The 24,237-nt window shown below is 40.1% G+C and overlaps 1 protein-coding gene across 5 annotated transcripts; it reads right to left on the bottom strand.

Annotated features, from left to right (window-relative positions):
* Positions 1-3,837: 3,837 nt before the first annotated feature.
* RMND1 (required for meiotic nuclear division 1 homolog) lies at positions 3,838-23,607 on the bottom strand. Of its 5 annotated transcripts, none has more exons than XR_009418092.1 (13): positions 23,311-23,607; positions 21,616-22,130; positions 17,255-17,363; positions 14,282-14,357; positions 13,895-13,934; positions 10,825-10,925; positions 9,474-9,580; positions 7,383-7,447; positions 6,442-6,518; positions 5,228-5,379; positions 4,798-5,084; positions 4,419-4,535; positions 3,838-4,185 (listed from the first exon to the last, which is right to left on the bottom strand). XR_009418092.1 is itself a non-coding variant. In XM_059468861.1 (12 exons), the coding sequence occupies exons 2-12, from the start codon at positions 22,114-22,116 to the stop codon at positions 4,153-4,155; spliced, it is 1,347 nt and encodes a 448-aa protein (XP_059324844.1). In that variant the 5' UTR covers positions 22,117-22,130; positions 23,311-23,498; the 3' UTR covers positions 3,838-4,152. The 5 variants fall into 5 exon arrangements, 2 of the variants coding, with proteins under 2 accessions (XP_059324844.1, XP_059324843.1); XR_009418090.1 differs by having other exon boundaries at positions 5,228-5,348; positions 23,311-23,602; XM_059468861.1 differs by lacking the exon at positions 4,798-5,084 and having other exon boundaries at positions 5,228-5,348; positions 23,311-23,498.
* Between the last annotated feature and the right edge of the window lie 630 nt (positions 23,608-24,237).

Raw genomic sequence — 24,237 nt, 5'->3', positions numbered from 1 at the left:
CAAAACCTCACCAGCTCTAGTGATGTCAATTAGGCTCAAAGTGCTAAGATTTTTTGTGAGTTTTCAAATTTCTCAGCATTTCTGAAGAGTAACAGAGCACAGTTGCTGTTCTGAAGAGCTCTTTGCTCACTGCTCCCTGCAGCACTGCTGACACACTCCCAGAGGAGTAGAAGCCATGGAGATCTGGGAGTTGCATGTCCTAGGCAATGCGTGGGAATTGTTCCCTGAAGATGTGGGACCCTATTTCACATGGGTACAACTCTAGTAAACCAAGAGTTTATGCCAATGCTGTAAATCTGTTTTATTAGCACAGCTGCCATTTCTAACACTTCCACTTTGGATTTATGCTGGTGAGAAGGCTTGGTGGCAAGTTGTAACAGCTGCAATAGCTTCATCCTAGAACATTGTACCTCTGAGTCTCCAATCTTTTCATCCAGGACTCTCTCCTCCCCGTTAGAATTGTGCACATAGCTTGTCCCAAGTCTCACCTATCTTTCAGACAGCATTGTAGGAATGTAAAAGTGATCCCTGGGAAAACTGATGTATGGGCCCAGCAGCAGTAGTGCAATGGCTCTGCTTTTTTTTGCCTTGGCTTCTGTACTCTTCCTTGCCTTGCTGTTGGGATATGTTTGTGATAGGTGAGTGCTCATCCCCAAGGAGATCTGAGCTTTCACATTTTTGTTGCCAGTAGGTTTGGTGGTCTGACAGGTGAAGGAGATCCATGGTGTGGGAGCCACCTTTTGTGTAGGCTGTATGAGGTGAAAAGATGAAGAAATGGATCTTTGTTGTTCTGTAGGCTAAGCTGGTTTTCTGGTATTGGGATATTAGGAATTGTTTCTACACCTAGTGAACAAAACTAGTTGAGTAGCTGCAATTTAGACCAGGGTAAATAATTATAACCACCCATTTGTCAGTACAATGTATGTCATTTAAGGAAATAGTTTAACTGTGTGTATAGTTTTTCTTGTTAGGAGACTCCTCTCTGTCAGAAATTTTTAGTGTAACCCCACTGACACAGTTCTTGCAGTGCGATCAGCCATCTATTTTCTGCCTTTGGCTTAGTCCAAAATGAGCCTTTTACATTGGCCCTGCCCACTTTTAACAGGTAAAACCAAACATGACAATGTCCTCTTGGCTGGAGCGACATTTTTAGTGGAGATTGCCTATAAAGTTACAGCAATATATGTACTTGAATGTGTTGTTTTCCTTAGGCAAAAAAAGATTCAAACTGCAGTGGTTTCTAAGTGCATTTTTATGCCCATGCAGGTGAGGTGTTCCAGAGGAAGCAGCTCCCAATGACAGAGCTCCAGGGAGGTGTGTGCATGCATCCAGCAAGCAGAGCTGATGTGAACAGCACAGCAGAGAGCAGAGATTGACTCTGTAGCTGAGTGCTGTCACCCCAGAAAAACAGGTCTGGAATTGAGTCATAGCTCTCAGCATTCCTTGCCGTTTTACAAATAGCTACTCTGGTGACAACTTCCCAGCAGATGTGCCAAAGAAAATCGTGTGTAAGTTATGCTTTACCTTATGTGACAGAAAAAGCACAGATAGAAGCAATTGGCACAGTTGGGATCCTTATAAAGAATGGTCTAACAAGGCTCATATAAACAGATTTTTACTGTTCAGTCTTAATGTTTTTAAAAAGGTCAGCATTTCAGAGTTCTGAGTATTTTAGGATTCCTCTCTGGTTTTCCTTGCATATTCTGTATTTATTGCTATTGCATCTTTTTTTTCCCTCAAGTGACCCTTACTGGTTAGAGTAGACCCATTTTGATGAAGACTCAAACTGTGCAAACTATGGTGATGATGGTTGTTTTCAGTTGCACCAGGAGACCATGGGGTGGGTGAGGCAGGCAAAAGATGGGTGTGTTCTCACAAATAAGGCAGTTTTGTGTTGCTTCTGGAGCTTGAATCTCATCCTGCCTGTGCCATAAAACTTCCCCCTGGTCAGGCCATGTGTACATGTGCATGGGCTCCCCAGGGGATCTCTGGCTTGAAGCAGAAGCAGGGAGTGCAGGCAGGGAGAGTTTCCCACGTGCTGTGTGGTCGCAGAGGGCTCTACTCCCTGGTATACCGTGCAGTGAAAGCTCAAGTTACATTCTTGGTGAATTCAATTCCCAGCTTGGTTCTCTATGTGTAATATACCAAGAGGATTCTACATAGAGTTAGCTGCTAATACAAAAGCCCCTCATGCTTGGATGCAGCTGCCCGTGTGTACCCCATGAAAAAACAAACTTTTAAAGGTCTGTTCAGGCTTAACTGAAGCTTTTGCATTTTAAGTGTGACTAGCCACTCAATGGAGTAAGCAGGGTTGAGGGCTTGGCAAGAAGTACAGTATGACTTTATGCTTGTGATTTTATGTGCCAAGATAAACTGATTTACAGTTTCAAAAGTAACTGCACTTCTTTTGTTTTGAGGTGTTGGTAATTCTTACAGTCCTGAGAGAGAATACTTCAGATGATCAAGCCTAGACACTTTATGCTTTTAAAGAGCCTTTAGAAGTCCTCCAATGACTTTGTTAAAACCACTTTTACTGATGCAGTTGGTCTGCATATTTACATTTTAGCAATTTAGTTGAAACACTGAAACATTAAATGTGAGATGAATGGGAAGTAATGTCGTTGAGTGTAGGTATTACCTCAAAGCGGGGGAGGGAGAAGCCTGAAAAATATTTGCTGGAAAAATTAGAATTAAAATGTAACCTAATTCTCTGTTATTAATTTTAAGTGGTGCTTGCTAAATTTTCCTGCTGCATTAAAGATGTAATGTTCTGTTTCTCAACAACACTGCGTAAGTCAGGCTATGGATGCCGAGCAGTTCCACAGTGACAAGTATTTGTCACCCTGCTGTCCTGACCAATTCACTCCCCTGAGCAGGGCCTGACTGTTTAGACCTTCTCAGCAGTTCAGAGAAGAGGAACTTGAGGTATTCCAAGACCTCCAGTTACAATCTGTTCTGATTCCAGTGGACAGAGCCTCCACTAAGAGCAGCAGCTGATTCTTCAGAGGCACCCATGGCATTGTATTGCAATTTATGGCAAAAGGATGGGTTTGTAGTCAGATGTTTTTGCTAGCTGTGCCTGACTTTATTTTTATCTCCATTATGTCTATTTGATGTATTCAACAGGAGTCCAGTATTGCACTCAGAAATAATTCTCTCAGGTGAACAGAGAACAGTAAGCTACTGCAACTGTAGTTGCATTTTTAGCCAGAATTTAGTCATCATGGCTTGTTAACAATGCTCCAGGAACTTTTAACAGAATCTTTAGGTTCTGTTCCTTATTCAATACACTGGACTAAAGTGAATTTGAAAGAGGTGATAAAACAGCAGTTGTGTACCAGTTTCTGAAAATACATTTAGAAAAAGAAGTTGCTCAGAAAAAAAATCTGTTCATCCTCTCAAGTAGCACTCTGTGGATTAGGAACAGATTAAAAATAAAAAAGAAGAAACTTTTACCTTAGATGATAATTAAGACATCTCACCCTATGCTAACTCACTCCTTGCAACTTACACTGATGAAAATCAGATAGCATGATAAGGTGGACAGAGAAATACTGTGACTCTTCCTTTAGTTTACCATTTTGCTACAGGTCCTTGTGACTTCTAGGATCAACTGATTCCCCTTCTATATGAATACTAAATGTAAAAAAAGAATGAAAATAGTACTACCCATTCAAGTATATAAACACCACTTTCTGATGGGATGGAACATAATGTTAAATATATCTGCCACGTATATTAAAATCATGCCAGAACAAATGGTAATGCCATCTCCAAGCTTGGGACAGTGTTGCAGCTCTCCAAGAGTGAGCTGGTAAACATGAGAGAAAACATCTATCGGAAATACACAAAGTAGCCATTTATTCAGCATCATTTTAACTGTTAAGGGAGAAAGATGTAGAGTCTCACCAAATACAGTCAGCACACATGAGATTCATCCATAGGTTAAGCCCTCTCTAACATTATTAGTACAGTGGCTGGGAATAATGTTCACAGACTGATTTGAATTTTTTTCTTAATTTGAGCAGAAGATTTAGAGATTTATCAGGAGACACAACTTCATCATTCTCCAGAAGCATCTGATCAGAATATTCCAAGTCTTGTCTTTTCTATTGTTTTGTCTGTTTTCTTCTTCCTGAGTTTGATCTGTCATCAGAAAACTACCCTTGCAAGTTCAAACAGAACCTGTGGAACAGCAAACACATTGGTGTGAATTTTTATTTTAAAACCTTTAAACCACTTTACGCTATAAATCAGATAATCTGAAAAGTAACTGTAGCTGCAATTTGAAAGTTACAAAGAACAAATACTAATCCCTGTGTACATCACATTAATACAGTAATCTTATTTCTCAAAGTATGAAGTATAGAAATTGCACTTGTTATTATGTCCTTAATACTGAAGAAAGGCCCACCAACCTCTATGGTGATCAGTATTACTATCATCCACTCAAGGCGCAGCGCGTGCTTTTCATTCAGGTGATTTCGCATTAGGTCTGTCAGCTCCATGCAGTGCTGGAGCTTTTCATTCATTACCTGCAAGCAATTACAAACATCACAAATCTGGACTTCAGAAATGGAATCAGATCACTAAATAGGGAAACACAGAACTAGAAAGGGGTTAACACCTCTGCAAAATAGAATAGAAAATTATTAGAACAGAAAATTCTGTAAGACAACATGCACAAGCAACAGAAGCTTCAGCATAAATGAACCTGTTATTTCAGTGGGTTCCCCAAAAGAATATAAATTTAGATATGCATCTACAGGTATTGAAGTGTTTCTGGGTGATACCTACTCATGAAAACAGTCATAAGCAAAAGAAGATACAGCTTTCTGGAATGCCCCAAAATTGAGTATTTATGATTGCTGTACCACCAGGAGGTAGTTTTCATGCTTCTTATTCTGGTTCAGCAGTAAACATTATGTCACCCTTCAAGAACTGATGTGAATGATCACGTCAGTAAGAAGAATCCTCTTCTCAGTTCTTCTATTTAAAGCCTAATTTAGTGGCTCAGGAAATAATTCATTTATGCGAGGCAGGTTAACCTAAACCAGGTAAAGGTGCGAGTGGGCTAATAACACCTGGAAAAGGGGAGAGTATATAATACCTTATTATTTATTCACTTTCTGCAAAGAAAGCACATTCACAGAGCAATCTGTGACCCTGCTGAGCCAAAGACAACTGATCTGAGCATGGAAGATTCAAACAACAATAAAACACTCACCTTAACTCTGCGATTAATGTTGAGAAACTGGCAAGTCTTGTCATAAAGCTCTTCCAGTTGTTCTCTATCCCAGTAGAAGTCTGGTGTTATTAGCAGGTCTGAGCTCAGATTTATACGGTGTCTAAAAAGAATGGGCACTACTGTAGTTCAGTCTTCCTCGTGGTGAATATAGGAGCAAATATTTACATGCAATTAAACAAAATAAGAAAATTTTCCTGTAATTCTACATACAGTATGAAAAGAATCTCCTTTCATAGTAAAAATACAAGTGGAGTGATTATTTAAAATTGGTCACATCTCCTGAAACTTTTCTGCAAGTACTCTACTGTGGAACTCTTTTGAACATTAATCACTTTTTCCTTATGCCATCATTGCCTCCTCAACCTGTCACCTTCCTTAGTTTTCGATACCTGGAGAGAGGTCCCTGACTATGCTGGGGCTCACTGAAGCAACAATACAGAACTCCTAAATGTGACCGGTACTGCATGCTGGATATGTGTGTGCAGCACACCCCTCAGAATCAGGCAATGGTCTGAGCATCATAAAGGCTGAAAGCTAAAATCTCCTGCCTTCAACGTATTGCTAACAAACCTTTGGATACCTGGAATGTCATTGTTGATTACTGATCAGTCCTTCAAGTACCCCAGCGTTTGAAACAGGATTTTTTTTTAACTTGGAGATTTTGGTGGGATTTTTTCCTTTTTAATTTTTGAGTGTGTAATGGTCTATATTGTCAAAGACCAAATTTCACTTGAGGGATGAAAAAACATTAAATACAATGACTTAGCAGTGGTTTCTGAGTAAGTCAAGGGAAGAACAGAACTCAAAAGATATTTACCGACTCTAGGCTGTAGTTAACAGTGCTACACCTACCCACCTTTCTCCTGGTATCCTTTACATGCTGTAAATACAGTACCTACTGTAATTACTAGTTTAAACACATGTTGGTGGACTCAGGAAAGGAAAAGGGTGTGGTATTTGGTCATTTATGATATACTGCCTACTTAATGCCTGCAGTTGAAATGCCAGTGAGTGGTGAACCAGTGGGTCCCCTTACTAATGTAAATAACACACAAACTCCAGTCAAACTAAGGAATTCTCCCACCCTGTCTCACCCTGCTCTACTTGGTGTGCATTCTTCTCTTTGTATACTGCACAATGTAACTTTTACATTCTGTGTAATACAATGTCCTGGGTGTAACCAAAGAATTTACCTTAGTGCAAAGAGTTCTCCAATTTTCTGCATCACGTCTGCATGAGAGAGTTTTACCTTCCTTCGTGACTTTAGAATCTGAAAAGTAGGAAGTTCTTCACTGCTTGATCAAGTAATATGTACTAGTAGTTAAGAAGTCCACAGTTTTACAGCCTGAAGTATCTTAGAATGCACACTGTACTTACTAACAGTTTTGTTTGCTTAGTGCCTTGCTTCTCTAGCTTTCTAAGAATATCACCGTGCAACTGGTTTATCCAGGCTTCTCAATAAATCACTGAGTACGTCATCAGTAGCTACAGAAATACTGGGGCATTTTCTTAAGTGATTTCCTGAACAAGAGATGATTTGTTCTTCCTTCCTGCTGTTTTTATTTTAAAGTAATGACAGTGTTCTTTTACCTTGCCACTCCTTAGCCTTTTAATAGACTTTCTCCTTATAACAATCAATGTATTACCATTTATTTCCTTCATATAAAAGTAATAAACCAAACGTTTTCTGTTTTGAACTCTACAAATCTCAATTTTATATACAACATTATGTGAGCTTTGTACTGTAATTACGTCTCATGAAAAACTTTTAAGTAATTCACTCAAACTCTTCATTATGTTCAAGTCAAAGCACATTGTTTTCAGCCCAAGTTAGCACACTCTGTGTTTGGCCAGATTTTTAACTGCTGCTTATCCTGTTACACATACATTTCACCAGTAGCAAGTGACAGTGGCACAACATAGGAAACATTATTACAATGCAGAACCGAACTCCCAGCCCTTTAAAGGCTGATGATTTCTTGTCCAACCCCTCTGCAGGTGTTCTGAGCTTCTCTACACTGACGGATTTACGATCAAATGTGTTCAACATTCAATTGCTTTTTCCCTATCCTCAGCTACATATGGACTGATTTTTTACAAAACACAGGAGAAAAGGAGGGGAACAAGACCTCACCTCAGGAATTGACTGGATAGATTCCACAAAGTTATCCAGTAATGATTCCCAAATAGCTAGCTTCACTGCAACACAGAGACAACAAAGCAAAAGACTGTGAGAAGTACATATGCTTTCAAGTAATTCTACCTTTACATCTGCCAACAGGCTGCTTCAGGACATGTCGATGCTTACAGACATTATTTGCAGCAAGTTACAGTTTGTACCACACAATCACTGTATATGTACCAGTGGGCAGATCTGGGCTGGGCACTGACACAGCTCTGCACACAGAACCAGCTTCATCATGAGCACAGCTTTCTTCTCCAAGTGATCAGCTCAGATCCTGGAGAGTTTCTGCTTCAGCTCACAAGTTGTGTGCCCAAGTGCTCTACTGGATGTGTGAGCCCTCTGCAAATTACATTCCAAGGAGGCTGGAGATAATGAGCTATGCTGGCGTCAGGCTGACTTCATGTGGCACCTCAAGAGCCTCCGCTGCATTTCTAGTGTCCTGCACAGCTCTCGTTCTCCATTTGTGCAGTATTGATGCACTGTGCTCCAGCCAGAGTTAGCTTGTATGGACACACCACCTGTTCCTGTTGAAGCTCAATCCAAACTTGAGCAATCTCCTACTTTGTTTTTAGGTAAGTGTACTGTTACTGAAGATACTAACTTCTGTTCTACGGAAGCTTGAGTTCAGCACTGGCATTGGCAACACAAATTCTGCTATGCCTCAGCTTGAACCTAGTAAAATGTTTCTGCAAGATGATAATATAACTTGGGCCTTGTTCTTTAGTCCACAGATTCCCAGACAAGAAAGAAGTAGCAACAGATCAAAACTTAACCTCATTCAATCTGATAAAATTAATCAGGGCAGATTTAATTGTCAAAACGAACTCTTCTGTGGTAGTAATCAATAGTATCATCTGGCTAGGACACTGCCAGTAAACCCAATGCTGAACATTTTGCACACTCATCTTTTGAATACAAAGGCCTAATCCAAGTCATTGACTTAAATTACTTCAAATTTAGCCCTTGAATAAAACAACAGCCAATAAGCATTTCATCTGTCACCTGTTATTTGACAGAGGCTGGTTTCTGCCATTCATAAATCTGACTAGGGACTATACTTGCATCCTTTATTTTTACTGAACATTATCTCCTGGGAATAAATCCCTTGCTCCCTTTTAGGAAGCACTACCCTTCCATACAGTGCCTTTATAAATAAGAAAACTATAGAGAACAATATTCTTTTTTCTCAACAGCTCTTCCTTCAACAGTTGAGAACCACTTACTTACACTGCACTCCTTGATGAAATGGTGTAGCACTTCAAAAATGTGCATTCTGTTTCTCTCCTGTGTATAGGTGCACTTCCCCAAAATACTACTGGAATCCTGGAATTTACCCTAAAGGCAGTAGAAGTAGACAGACCAGACTTCCCTTAAAAGGCCTTTTTGAGGACAGCCTTCTGCTGCTGGTTCTTAACTCCCACTCCCTCCATCATTCAAGGTCTGAAGCAGTAGACAGGTGTTATTTGCTCAAGCAGCAGGATGACTGGTGAACCTGACTTCTTCACAGTGCCTCCCACTGTCTGCCACCATGGCTAATAAGCCTGCAAAACATTATCTGTGACTCTGGTCCACATATGTGTTACTGATACACCTCCCCAGCTGGGAATAGCTGCCCTGTATCACTTTTTTAGCTGGCAACTAGCTTTTTCTGTCAGAGGAAATGATGTCAGTATGAATAATTCAAGATTACTGAGAGGTTTCTAGTAGTCACCTCTACACTCATTGTTATCCTAGGATAGTTCTCAAAGGTTGGGAACAGGATGCTCAGTAGAACATGTATCTTTTGCAAAACATGTTTGTTAATGTGCTTTGTTCAGCTTTAAAAAGGTTTCCATTCAATAAAGCAATTCCAATTTACAGAAAACATGGTAAAATCATTGAAAACAAATCCTCTCAATCTGAAGCACAATCACTCTTTACAAAGTTTGTCTAAACCAGATACCAAGCTTTTGCCAGCCTGTCACTGTACAAGTCCCACTTATAATGACATTTCACAAAATCTGTAGCATAGACTACATAGTATGAACAATTTTAACTTACCAGAAAGACAAAGAGCATTTGAAAAGGCAAATTTCTGCAGAACAACTTCATCACTATCCAGCTCAGAATTTAACAAGATTTGTCCTTTATGGAGCTTTGATTGACCTCTGTTAAGACAAGATTGAAGCATCTTCATTGATCGAGCCACCAGCATAGGAACACTTGAAGAATAATTGACAGTGCAAGAAAGGCTAGTTGTTTATGTAGATAAGGCATGCCATGTCTGTATGGTATCATCCCCATCCTTGCATTTTACTCAAGTTCAACCTGACAATATTCACAACAAATCACTGAAAATTAGTTCCTCAGTCTAAGACAAATATTATGGCCAAATTTTCTAGGTGTAAATGCCAGTGCAGCAAGCTGTGATGGTAACTGTAGCATTGCTGCATACACACAGATTATTCAGAGTAAGCAGGATGCTGGCCTCTCTCCTGCTCTTTAGCTCCTCTGTTATCTTTCTGTTTTCACTTTCTGCTGTCACTCTTATCAATCTTACTCCCTCCCCACTATGATGCTTCTTTCCCTAAAACATCTATTGCATAGAGGGTAAGGAGCAAAGAAAAGGGGACAAAAGACTTGTTCAATTTTTCATGTCAATCTCACCATGAAACACACAGAAGCGAAATGAAGTATGTCAAGAATCACAAATTACACAACTAAATAGTACATGCAGTTTTCAAATGGTCAGGAAAAACCAAACAGCTGTCTCCTTATCAAGTTACTTTAAATAAGCTGAGCATCATTCATTCAGCTCCTATTAAAAGTGTCCTGTCTAGGGGTTGCTTTTGGGTGCTGTTGGAAAATTACAGATAATATATAAAATCATTTTCATTGTGAAATATTTCTGTAGAGATAGTTTTCTTCCCATGATGAAAAAACATTATTTAACAAGGAGAGATAACTTGCCAGGTTTATCATTACATAATAATCAAACTGTAACTTTCCTACTAAATGAAGTAATTGCAGAAATTACATCTTTGTATATGAATCTCAAGCACTTGATGAAAGCTTACAGAGAGCATCCTCTTTAAAATCAAACTCGTCTCAATAATGCATGTTAGTTTTTTTGCTGTGACATACATCATTTCTGTTTGGGATTGCTGAAGAGTTGTGTGGGCAGGGAGCTTCTTATTTACAAGATCTATCATATAAGCAAATCACAAAGGCCACTACTTGCAAGTTTACCAAGACAGAAACATTTATCCACTGAGATTTATAGTCTTCTTTATTTTACTCATTTGGAAAAAAAAGTAAGGACAAGTATATTTTTACTAGCTGAATTACTTTTGCTTGAGTTTGGTTTAGGTCTCTGTTAGCTTTTATACACAGACCACCTGAAGATACTTACTCTCCTATTCTATAGTTCAGCTCTTCATTCTCCCAATGGACCAGTGCAACTTCGTATGGCTGAATTTCATGCTGCTCTAGCACTCGCATGATATGCTTCATCTAAGAAGGAGACAATTGCAGCAATTAGCATGCAGCAAATTATCACTGCAAAGAACTTGCACAGGGCAGGCTGATGAATGCAACCTTCATGATGAAGTTATTTACCTAACAATGAAGAGGTGTGCTAAATAATGAAGTTATTATTAACATAGTTTACATCTGAAACTAGTTGTGGTTTGAGAAGAATTTGTAGCTATAAACAGCTGCAAGGAATCTGAGAAAACTGAAATGTCATTTTATATGTGCACACATGGAACAGGGTAAGGATTAACCACAGCAGCAGTAAGGGCAACACGGATGTATTCAGTATTGTAACAATGAGAGGTACTAGATTTTGGCAGATGTCCGACTGTGGGAATGAATCTTTACGAGAAGTACATTAGGTGGTTGTTTCTGATAAAATTACTAGTTTGCTGCTAAATCAGTAGTCTTGTTTCAGCTACCAGAGGTCAGTTATATTACAGAAACCCTTCACTACTACAAAAATCTGGAAAAATTGTTTCAGCTGCCACATTCATCCCTGTAAGTGGTTAAATGGGCAGTTTTACTTGCAGAAGTAATCTCGCTGCTCCTTTATTCTCCAGCACACTAAAACCTGATGCAGGAAGAAAGGCCATTTTCTCTCACAAAACTTTTTCCTCTTGACGTCTGACTTAGGATCTCTCATCCTTGTTCCTTTCTATATGCTACAAGGCTCCCCTCAAAAAAATCATCTGCAATTAGAACAAATTCTGAACTAAAAAAAGCACTCACCTATGAGTTTTTAAAAGGCATTTAGCTACACAACAGCCAATAAAAAACCAAACCACAAAACACTTTTGATGCCTAAATTCTTTAGAGTTCAATCTTGTACTAAGTCATACTTAAAAGCACTCTCCTTTTAAAATAAAAGCTCATAGTTCATCTTTTAGCACAAAACTGTACCCTATACATTTTTCATAAAGCATATTTTCCAGGTTAAGTACTCTAAAAAAATCTGTTGGATCACTTGCAAGAGGGATTTTCTTTGCACTGCTAGCTTTCTTCATTGCTTTCAAGAATTTTGGTGATACTGTCTATGTAACACAGTAACATTTTTCACTGAAAAACCCCTCAACTGTACAGCTGAAACAGCTCCTTTCATAATCCTGAATTCAATATTAGCATGACTAAGACTCACCATACAATTCAAGTCTTGTGATAAAAACGGGTGAGAACATAGGAAGCATCTGCTCTGAGGCCAGTCACCTCAGCAAAACAGCAGTGTCCAGGGACAGTTCAGCAGTGCAAACCTCACACTGCTTCTAGGCCCAGCCTAATTTTATAGAAGGGACTAGCTGTGACACAGTAAAATTAATTAGAAGAGATGTTCTGGAGTCACTAGCTGCAAACTCTTGCTATTATGGGCACTTACGTCACACAGTTTCCTTTTAAAAAACCTCCGAGCTGGTTTTTCTTTTTGCCCTTGCTATTTTGGTAAGGAAGCTGCTGTGCAACCTTCCTACTCAGGTATTTAAAATTGCTCTTTTGTTTTAAGTTTCTTTTTGTGATCAGTCTGTATTTGTTACTTCTTCTGGTAAATGTCCGTTAATTTCATTTTTTTTTCTCCTACTAGTAAATTTGGGGTACTTTTGTCCATTTGCAGTGACACTCTACATTCTGTTCTACTGAATTACTTTCAGCTTCTGTTCTACAGACCAGTTTGAGATTTTTCTCCTTTCATTTCAGTTCATTAAAGCATGTCCATAAAAACGCTTCCTGTATTTGAGCAAGTTGTTTGGCAGTTAAAGCTTTGACTATGATTTCAATAAACAGAAAGAGGCATTTTCCTCCTCTTTTACAAATAAAGCTAGCAAGGGACCAATTACTGATGCTAGTATTGACCAGGAAAACAAGCTATGAAATTTTCAAAGGTATTTAAGCTTGTACAACAAAAGGAGAATTTTCAGAGTACTCTGGTGGGCTAAGGTGTTCAACTCAAAGATCATCAGGAGTTAAAGCAGCTGGTCTTCAGTAATATTTGTGAACCAGTAGTGTAGTTAGAGCCATAGCATGCAAACAAGCAAGGGAGAACTGCTATCTTTTTTAGGACACCTGATACATTGACACCCCCCCAAAACAGACAGGAAATCGGGAACATTTCAATGCTGAAACAGAAGAATCCAGAAACTGTTCACATCTGGAAACAACTGCTCTGTGTTTTCATTTACCCCAGTGAAAATCCTCCTGTGAACTTCAATGCATCTCAGTATCATCTATTTAATACACCATTTAATTTCACGTAGTCTGTCTACAGATTAGGTCAATTCTAGATACTTTTGTATCTAGAATCCAGCTTAACCACAGTAAGAAAAATACATTTAAAACATTAAATAACTATGAATGTATTCATTAGAATAGATATGCTTCTGGCATACCCTTCTAGGTCAGCAAAGATCACCAAAATATAATATGTCAGCAACATATTTAATAATTATACCAATCAATAAAAAACTTCCTTCAGGAAAATTGCTGGCTGGTAAAAACACAGGACAGTACTAATGAGTTGCTTATAATTCTTTTTTTTTCTTTCAAAGTTGTACAAACATAAGTCTTTAATAACTGACTTAAAATGGAATAGAATGGAATAATCCTTTTCTTCTAACATACTTTCTGTTACATTAGTGCTTTTCAAACAATCATTCACAGGTAGATTTTTATGATCTACTTTTTCAGGATGTAGAACTGCAACAATATTCTTTTTGTCAGTCTCACTAAATTAAGATTTCAGATTTTTGTCTTAAGTAGATGAATTTCAAAGGTGATGTATCAGCAGCCCACACACTTGAGGGCAGTAGCAGGCAAGAACCTGCACTCATTGGAGAAGAATCAATCAGCTTTTTTCCTTCACAGAAAGATCAATCTCCCAAACAAACCTCTAGCATGCTGAGCTTTGTGAGACTGACAAAACACTTGCTTATGCAGTTTTAACCAAGTTTCACTTTACTTACACTTTTCTCTTCCACATTCCAAAATACAACAGCCCCTTCCCTGTGAATTCAAGGAAAAACTGAGTGTAATCATACTGTTTTAAATGTATTTTAATGGAATACTCAAATTGTACAGTGGCAGATTTTGTCATTGTGAATCAAGAAACTTAAAACTATGTTCAGAGAAATTACATACTAGTTGCTTTTTAACCAGACTTCAATGACAAATCATGAGAAGGTGTTTTTCAATCATTTAAATAATTCTGATTTTTTTAAAAATCATTCTGACTGGACAGTTATTCCTTGAGTTTCATGAGGTAATATGACGCAAGATCTAGCAAGCTGCACTACTTCCTTCACACCATTATGATTAATGACATAATATTTTGAGCATGATTTATTGCTTACCTGAAGAAAAAAATCATGCCTGGATCATCTTCTTTTGCAGATTTCTCAGTACTGACCACCAAAACATTTGCAGCATCTGGTTTAAAATAAGTGAAAAAAATAGACTATTTAGTCAAACTTCTAAACATGACAGCTGATAGCTGTAAGCATGTAATTCAACAGTTATACTAACACATCAGCCAGTTCCACATTTTATTTTTCTGATAGAAATGCTTGCCAGGGACCAACTAAAATATCAAACTACACTGCTTCTCTAAACTGGGGAACACATTCTAGATCGACTGGGCCTCTGCTGGGAACCTCACCAGAATCTTCAGCTAGTGAAAGATAGTAGTCTTGAAGAACAAAAGACTTAGGAGAAAACTGATGCAGACATTGTAAATAACCAGGAACAGAACACAGAAATGGACATACAATGTGAGAGAACTGTGGAAGTTTTGCACAGTTGCAGGGAAATTAGCAGTCAAATCTGCTTGCCTGGAAGCTCTTCATTTCTATACACTAAAGGATTAATCTGCACTCAAATTGTGCTGACTTTGCTTTGCCAGTCAGAAACTTGAAAGAGTGTACCCCCAAGACAGGGGAGCCTACACCTGCATTTCCCTGCACATCAGAAGTGTGCTTTTGAAATAAATCATCCACCCACTCTCCCTTACCACACTTCTGATGTGCACTGCACAACAATACATAAAATGTGAGGGCTTTTGCATTAAATTAAAATGAAAGAGAAGATAAAAAAATGCTGCTGTGGTACTCCAACCACTAAATGGGGCATTTGTTACAAAGGATTAGACCAGAGCTAGTACAAGTAGAATATCTCCAAACTTACAAAATGTGGTTGTTGGGTTCTCAAAATAGGGGTTTGATTCTTCTTCTACAAATCTTCTCCACTGTGCCACTCACTAATGCAGATGGAGTTTTGTAAGTCCTGATGTGGTTTCAAACCAGCATGACTTGTTTTGTTGCAGCACTAGTGGAAGCTAGACCAGGAAAGTCCCCTACTTCTATTTAAGATTTTGCAAGGGCTAACAAAGAATTTGCAGGGCCTAACAGCTAAGCCTTAAAAATTTAAATGCCTTTTGAGGAAAATCACAAGTCAAGTGATGTAGTATCAAAAGTTGTTACTTCTGCTTGTGTACAAATTCTACCTTTACTGCTCAGGCCATAGAGGGCAGGTAGACTGAGGCAGCAGAGAGACACGACCAAGTACCAGATACCTTTTTGCTAATATCTGAACTGGGACCCCGCAGTTGGTCTGAATGAGCCCTTAAAGACTTTTCTTCCAATTGCTAGTCCAGTTCAGAAACACATAATTGGATGAATAACTAGAAGGATTTTAGGTGTGAAGTTTGAGTTCATCATGGAAGTAACATTTGTCTACATTTTCTCATTTGCCTTTTCAAATACCAGCCATATCTTTATTTATCCACTCCAGCCAAAACACACACAGTTGAAGAGAATTTGGTCTACTTTAAGTGGAGGTGCAGAATCTGCCTCTAAAATGTTTTTAAAGAGGTCAAAACCAAGAATAATGCTTTGGAAAAACACTACAACGCAACAATATCACACCATAACTACTGTTTTAGATTTCTATGTGGAAATATTTTTAAAAATTATTCTCTCAAATTCAGTGTTTGGCTTGGTAACCAACCACTGCTACATGCACATGCCAACCATCACAACACTTCAGATCTGCTGGCACAATCCAATATCCTTTCATCATTACTTCCTCCAAACCTTTGATAAACAGTACTCATGAGTCAAAAACACCATGAAGAAATAAAAGGAATTGGCAAAACTGACACTCCCAGGGTAAAATGATGTCAACAGTAACGTTTAATTCACAGTCATGCTGGGGGTTGTACAAAGTTTCTATCCCAAAGCTGTGAAACCAGGGTTAGTTTCAATACAAAGAAACTACAAAGAAACATGAAGTCTATATTCTAGTGGATATTGTCTTTCATGTTTATCTTTCTGAACAAGACAGTCATTAGTAAGTCTCGTGCTTGAAAGAGACCCACTGGAGTATCACTGCACTTAGATTATTATTTGAGAGGCAGACAGGCTCCTGATAACCCCTACTGAAATACCCATGAACTGCCAGTGCTTCTCCTAGCTGCATATAATCTGTTCTTTCAAAGGAAGAAGAAAAATATTCTACTACTGACATATGAAAATCAGAGCTGTTCCAGGGCATAAGGTTCCTTAAGCCATAATAAGATCAATTTGTTTTTCTTTTGTAGTATAATGCAGCTATTTGCAAGCCATACTTTCCCAAGTCTGCAGAGATATTTTATATAGAAACCAGAATCAATTATTTTGCTGAAGCCTAAGTGTAGCATTCAACAATTGCCAGGATATACTTGGCCCAATAAAGAAGTATCAACAGCATTCTCTTTACTAGAACTAAACACTTATGTGTGTATCTTTTTCATTTCACTAAGTCAGCAAGATTCTCTCTTGCAAGCCTTCCTCTCCAACTCTGATTTACATTAATAGAAATCTAGGTACGAAAGAAGATGCAACACTTCAAACTACAGAACTGTTTTGACAGCTGATGTACTCCACTACCTCACTACTGAAGGATTAATTAAAATAAAACATTCAAAAACTAACAGTTAGTGAATTTCTGTACAAATTCTCTGTATCAATTTCCAAAGTTATTTCTCATGCATGCATGTAATTTTTCTGTACTTCTTAATGTAATTGTAATGTTGGGAAAAAGTATCAGAGGATACTTTTTCCCAACATTACAACTGGGAAGAGCCACTCACACTGCTATTCTGAAAGGTTTTGATGTGGGGACTTTTAGGTAAATAGGATCTTAAAGCAAAGCAATAATTTTACAGGCAGTATGATATATTCCAGGATATTATCAGAATAAGAATATATAAAGTTACAAAAATTATATCCCTCACCCATATTTTATTTCCCCAGATATAACATTGCATTTAATATGTTTCAAAAATCTACCTCTAGGCAAACTTGTTATTTCAAGATATCCATGTGAAGTCAGGTCATGACACAGATTACCAAGATGATATTCATCTGCTGTTGCAAAGGCTGTGCACTGCATCAGATTCTGTGCCAAAGGAACAGAGATTTGAGTTAGGGCAATGCTGAAGCAAGATGGTAATAAGACAATTTTGCTTCGACTTTTTAAAGACAGTGACAATTTTCATTTATGCATTGTTCTGTGGTATCATTGCCATGATTTCTACCTGGTATACATATACTAACAAAGAGTACTTGCTCGTTGTTAACTGGGAAAGCAAATCACACACTGAGAACAAGTCGGGTGGCATGAGTGAAGTCACAACAAAATCTCTATGACAGAGCCTCAAAGACAACTCTTCTTCCCTGAAAGCCAATTAAATACTTGAACAGTAGAGCTGCACTTGCTGCTGCTCCCATCCCACAACTTATGACACACTTGGCTGACCACTGAATCCAGAGGCAGGACACCCCCTGACAGAGTTAAAACATCGTCAAAATCCGTTAGGGTCAGCTGTCCTGGCTGTGTCCCCTCCCAACACCCTGTGCACCCTCAGTCTCCTCGCTGGTGGGGTGAGGCACAAAAGGCCTTGGCTCTGTGCAAACCCTACTCAGCAATAAGGAAAACATCCCTGTGTTGTTAGCACTGTTGTAAAGATAAATGGAGTTTGAGTACCCCAGCGTGTTTATCAAGCAGAAGCTCCAAACACAAACGCTGTGCCCTGCCATGCACCAAGCCACTGCCCGGGCTGAGCCGCTGCAGCACAGAGAGTCAGCACCTTCGGGGCCAGCTGCAGGCACTGCACAGCTCCAGCGTCCCTGCCTGCCCCAAGCTGCATGCTGCACTCACAGCAGGGGAACAGCACACAGCTTGTCCCAGGATCCCACAACCTAAACAACTAAAATGTCCTATTCAAAGAAGTAAATGGAAAAATGATACTGACTTGTAAAGAGATGTGAGATTTTCGTGATTAATCAAACAAGTCACAATACACTGATTTGCAAATTCTACTACTCATCTGAAGTGCATTTCTTTGTTCTGATACCATGTATGACCTATAAAATTGTTTTTCAGTACAATGTAGTGGAAAACGTCCAGAAAGCAATGTCTCGCTGTGCATCAGTCACTTCCCAGCTTTTTGTAACTAATACAAATGGACATGTAACTAACAACAAATGAACAAAAGAACTGTGCTCATCTGCAGGCATTTAGGTCCACAATACACTTGAATGTAAAATACAAGTTACATTCTTGCAGCACTCATACACTGTCAGATAGCAAGGCTCCAAGAGGGGCTCTGCTCCCTGTGGGGGGGCTGTCAGCAATCATTAGAATCACCACCTCACATTTGAACTTTTCTTTTTTAATGTCAACATTCTACCATCAAAGCCAAAGCTTTGCTTACACATCATCTTAATTCAGCAACCACTAGCAGAAAATAAGCTTCCAAAGTAATAATAATATTCAGAGAGCAATTTTGTAGGCATATTCCCATAACTGTGCTAGAAGGTTGAACTAACAGTGGAACAGAACTCTGCTTTCAGTTCCCTCAAAGTATCATTTCATTATCATAATTTCAACTACATAAATCCATTCTCAATCACTAAATCACCAGTGCCAGTTATACATCTGAATCTGAAGATTCTTCCAAAAAGCTCCTGTTATGATAAGTATGCATGCTCTGCCATGAAATTCTTCTGTCAAGAGTTAAGGAAGCAAATTCTCATCTTGTAGTCAGTATACAATCTGAAAACCTCTGTCCTGCTCTGTGTTTTGCACAGTGTATTACTTGGGCAATTCTTCATTTCAAGGCACTACAGGATTGACTTTCTGTCTTACAGCTGCAATTTTAGTTTCAATGGTTACATTTCTCATTTAGTTACAACCAGAGGTTTTCCATTTAGCTACATGCCTGAAAAAGCACTTTGCATATGAACTACTTTCAGGTTTGGGGATTTTTTTTTTTACAATGTACTGTTTCACTTACATATTTACAAAAATCTTGTTTGATAGAAAACATTTGGCTTAGGCATAATTTGTAATTAAGACACCTAAAATACGTGTCCATGGGTGCTGGTGGACAAAAAATCTACTCTAATCAGTGACTCAGTTAATCCTCAAATAGATGTGTTAACTGGCTAATCAACCTTAATGCCATCTTTTCTGCTACATCACTTTCACCTGCAAACTTCAAAAACCCCAGAATACAGCACCTGTACTGGCGCTAGAAAGGAACTTGAGCTACTCACCCCCTTCTCCTTTCTGCCTAAGGCATTATTGATTATTGAGATTCTATTCAGAGCAGCACACAGGATGGCTGCTCCTAAGGACAGCTAAGTACCTTGACAATTCTTTTTCTGTATCATCCTGCCCCCTACAACTGTACAGGCTCATGGAATCATAACTCCCCTTAGTCCATCTCTTCCAATTTTAGCATACAAAAAACTTTAAGAAAGAAAACCTGTAGGATGAACTTTAGTCCTCATATCACCACAGGAATCAATCTTTGTCTAAATGTGGTAAATACTGTGTCTATGCCTGAATTTCAAACTATTTCTATGCTAGATGGCTGTAGCATTAAGAGTTAGCTCAGAGGCTTTTCCTGCCATCAGATCGTACCAGGTTATCCAAGTAGTGGTACCGCTCACTGATGGTCTGACTAAACCACTTAACTGCTTCCAAGGAAATCCTCTATCTGTCCTGAAAAACTGGTTGTACAACGATTTACCACTGCTGGTGCCCTGCACTCTGCCTGTAAAATCACATGAAGACCAGTGCTGGGGAGGGCGGGAAGGATCTCACTCACCAAGTGCTCTGCCAAAGAAAGGTGTCAGCTGTCAGGCCCTCCCAGAGGGAAAACACCACAGATCCTCAGGGTGCTCACACTGAGAACCTCGGGAATGGGCCCACAACTGCTGTCTCCAGAGGCAGGAAAAGATGGGAAGGAGATGTCCCTAAGGCAACAGCCTTGGTGCTAGGGCCTGCTACACTAGAGGTAATTTCTGGCCCAGCATTTTGCCATGCAAAAGCCTCCTCAGGAAGTATATTATTATTTCAGTGCATCAGGCAGTATTTTCTCCATTTCTTCACAACGGAAAACAGTAAAAATAGCACTGCCTGTTACTTGCACATATATATGAAGATGTCAAACAAAGAAACTGTTTGCATTCTATGCTGTCATTTAAAAGCCTCAAAAATGCTGTCACTTCACCCAAAACCAAGGAGAAACAAACTCTGAATGTAATGACTATACCATGACTAAAAAGCTGGAAGCATTACATAGTCTTCCAGGACTAGTATTTTTCACTTTCCTCTTCCAAAGCAACATGAAAATATTAGTGGGAACTAAATTCTTTATAACTATCTTTTTATGTTACACTAAGGCATGCACCAAGGCATGCACCTGCTTATCACACAAAATACTCATCATAAGCTTAGATATGAGAAGGCAAGCACTAAAATTTTCCTCTGCTCACATTCAGTAGATCATGTAACAGATATACTTTGCAACGTGTAAACTATTTCTGAAGACACAGTCCTTGTTTTAGTCTCACCTATCATACTACTTTACTAACAATACCCTGAAACTCAGTTGTTTTAGCCTGATGAGAACAGTAACGCATCTGACACCAGGATTCACTATGGGAATCCTACATTCAAGTGTACTTAAGGCCTGGCTTGGCTAGCTTAAGGAGATCTGGCTACAAATACGCACGGTTCTTCCTCATTGTACCTCACAGTACCTAAAACAGTATGTTGCTGCATTTCCTCTGTAGACATGAGAGTCTGATAATCAAGGTGCCATTTCTACACATAGAATGATCTTCCTCAGGTAACACAGGCTACACTTGCACATTTACTACCCATCTGAAACTTAATCTGAATATAAGCTTTATACTATTGACTTTCACTTTTATTTCTGTTTGAGTGAAACCTTAAAACTGGGTAGATCTGGATAAGCAAAGAGATGTAAAGAAAGTTAAATTATTCTGACAGTTAGACTTTGTTTCTCAATAGAAAATGTCATTTGAAAGCACTGGTCAAAACTATTTTTAATGCACTTCACCTTTCCACTTTATAGTAAACCACTCATCTTCCCTATACTTTGGTTAACACATTGCAAGTAAACTTCCATTTTACCTTCAAAATACCAAACATGCCAATTTCTATCAAGCTTGCTTCTATTTACAAAGCTCCAACACTAGTGTAAATAATGAAGTCTTTCTCAGCAACTAATTATGTTAATTTCATTAAAATGTTCATCTAAACGCAAATCTGAATGGAAATTAAACTGATGCAGTCCCTCAATGTCACATAGACTGTAAATGTTATACTTCACCTCCATGTCAGAGAGCGGCAGGTTCGCTCTGGATGGCTGCTTGGTCCTCGGTGCCTTTGGTGGCCTCTTGACTGGCTGGTTACTGGCTTTGGGGACAGTTTTACCAGCTGATACAACTGCATAAAATCTTGATGATGTGTTCCTAAGCTTTTTGATCCACTCTGTATTGAGCCTGTAGTTTTCCATCATTGTCACCCCCAAACGTCTCCAGGATGAGAAAAAAACCTCCCCATGCTGATAATAAACATTTCTTTCCAAAGTGGACAGAAATCCTTGGAGAAAATGCTGATTCCTGAGTCGCACACATTGACCTGTCAACCAAGGGAACGCAGGTTTCAGTGCACACAAATCCCAAGACTTTGCTGTTCTGTGAGCTGCTCTTTCAATTTCATTATCCAGCTTTAATAGTAGACATCCAGTTTTGTTAAAGCTTTGGGATTGGCATATTGTTGTTAAAGCGTGGAAAGATCTCATCTGAAGGTGCAGAAGTTTCAGTCTCATTTCTTCCCTCTGAACTGTATTTAAAACAAACAAACAAAATAATCCGTCAACATTTTGGAAAGAAATAAAATTATTTCCCTCTTATCTAAAAGGTGGTCTGTACTACTCTTGCATGTGCTAGTGCTCCTCAGCACACGACACTGGTGGGAGTAAAAAGTTTTTTTTGATTCTACGGAAACACTCTAAGATCAAAACACATCTGTGTGCTTGCAACAAGTGGTGAAAAAATAGAACTGGCTGCTGTATCAATATGTAAGAGGGCATCTTTTCCTCTGGCTGCTCATTCTGTGCAGCAGCCTGCACTTTCAGTAACTCCACTGCTTGTGAGCAAGCAAGCACACACGTTAAAGAGAAGATCAGACGCTGTGAATCACTGTGATACATGATAAAAGCAGCAATTAGATTACTACATGGTTGTAGGGGAATATCACCTGCAGAACACCCACACTGCTCAGCCCCAGCTCCAGCTGCTGTGCCACGACGAGCCGAGCACAGATCCAGCCCCAGCCATCTGCCCTGACCACAGGACAGAGAATGGAGCCCACTCACAGCCTTGCTCCTGCCAGTACATCCTGGTGCTGCAGGGACCACCAGGCCTGCCGGCAGAGCCACTCTGCAGTCCGAAACACAACGGTGCCCTTGTGCCGGCAGCTCAGACTAAGAGCAACCCTTCTATATTTGCACTACATTGTGTGAGCTAATAAAATAAAAATATTCACAGACTCAATATTGCAGCGGATGTGTTTCGTTTGCTGAAAAAGCTCAGTGACAAGTCCCTACCCTCATTTGGCTTTCTTAAGAAGATTTCCTTTACAACACAAAATCCATCCTCAGCAAGTCATTAACAAAATGTCCTCAAGCTGCCTAGTTCAAAAAACTGCCCATTTTACAATATTTTTGAAAAACTGAAGGAGGATCTTTAATACTAAAAATACATTTAACATAATAGTTCAAATAAACATTTTATTTAAAGAGCAAATCATAGCGTGTGCTGTGGAACAAGCCCTCCATCCCAACAAGGATACCCTGATGAACTGATATTGGGCTTAACTTTGTTTTTCATGCTCTTCCTTGTACCTTTTTGCCCAATTTAGAAGCCTGTTATTAGAATACTTACTGGGATAAAATATTATTTTAATTTTAAACTTGTTCTGTATTTAAAAAGCAATGCTGTCCAGGACAAGGCATATTTACCTTTTTAAAGGCCTGATACCTCTTGGATAAAAAAAGAGCTGAGAGAAACTCAGCAACTGCAACCCAGTGCTGGAGAGCTGGTGCAAGGGGTAAAGTCTCCAGCAGTGTGTCGTAAGTGGCAGAAAGAGATTCAAAATGGTTTTGTTGGCGTTCCTAGCCAACAAAACCTCATCCCGGTTCAGTAATGCCAGGAATGATTTTTCAACTGTACAGGCTTACAGTAAGTTGCAAGGAAAGAGAGATCATATAGACCGAATTCCATCGAGGGGCCGGAGCGCCAGACCTGCGGCACCAGAGGCGCCAAGCCAGGAGGAGCGGAACACAGCAATCCGAGAGGAAAGCGGGACCAAGGGCGACCACAGCAGGGCAGGAGGCGCCACCTCCGAGCAGCAGGCACGGACTGGGATTTATTTTCCAACGTCTCCTCGGCACTTTAGCCACGCCCGCTGCCTCCCCGGCCGGGAGGCCCGGCTTGCTGCGGCACAGCCACCGACATATACGGGCAGGGCGGGCCCGCTCCGCCGGCGGGCTGACCGGACCGGACCGGCACAGACCGGCCCGCGAGCTCCGCCCGGCCCACGCAGTCCGGGCGCCTCCAGGCTGCCCCCGGGGCCCGCCAGCCCCGGATGCCGGGGACACTCCACCCCTTCCCTGCCGCCCTTGGCTCCAAGGCAAACAGCGCCCGCACCGCCCCTGCGGCAAGCGCGGGGGAAGGGCGCCAGCGCTCCGCTCCTATTGGCTGCGTGCCGGGAGGCGGGCACAGCGGGCAGCAAGCCGACCAATCGGAAGGCGAGGCCGCCCCGCCTGCACGGGCCCAGCAAGGCCGCCGGGGCCGCCCCCGCCCCGCGCGACTCACGGGCGCCCCTGGCGGGAGCGGAAGGAAGCGCCGCCAGCGCGCGGGGTCCGGGCCCCCCCACCCCCGACCCG

This window comes from Ammospiza nelsoni, chromosome 3 (assembly GCF_027579445.1).
Source record: "Ammospiza nelsoni isolate bAmmNel1 chromosome 3, bAmmNel1.pri, whole genome shotgun sequence".
NCBI lineage: Eukaryota > Metazoa > Chordata > Aves > Passeriformes > Passerellidae > Ammospiza > Ammospiza nelsoni.
The sequence above is the reverse complement of the archived record's forward strand: the minus strand, read 5'-3'. Positions and strand labels throughout refer to the sequence as shown.

What these genes read in the sequence shown, in the direction of transcription:
- RMND1 (XM_059468860.1), bottom strand. Translation starts at nt 22,116, where the DNA reads ATGAGACTGAAACTTCTGCACCTTCAGATGAGATCTTTCCACGCTTTA. An exon ending in TGCCGCTCTCTGACATGGAG is followed by an intron (nt 17,364 to 21,615) that starts GTGAAGTATAAC and finishes CCTTTGGCACAG; the next exon opens with AATCTGATGCAGTGCACAGC. An exon ending in CTGAACTATAGAATAGGAGA is followed by an intron (nt 9,581 to 10,824) that starts GTAAGTATCTTC and finishes TTGTCTTAACAG; the next exon opens with AGGTCAATCAAAGCTCCATA.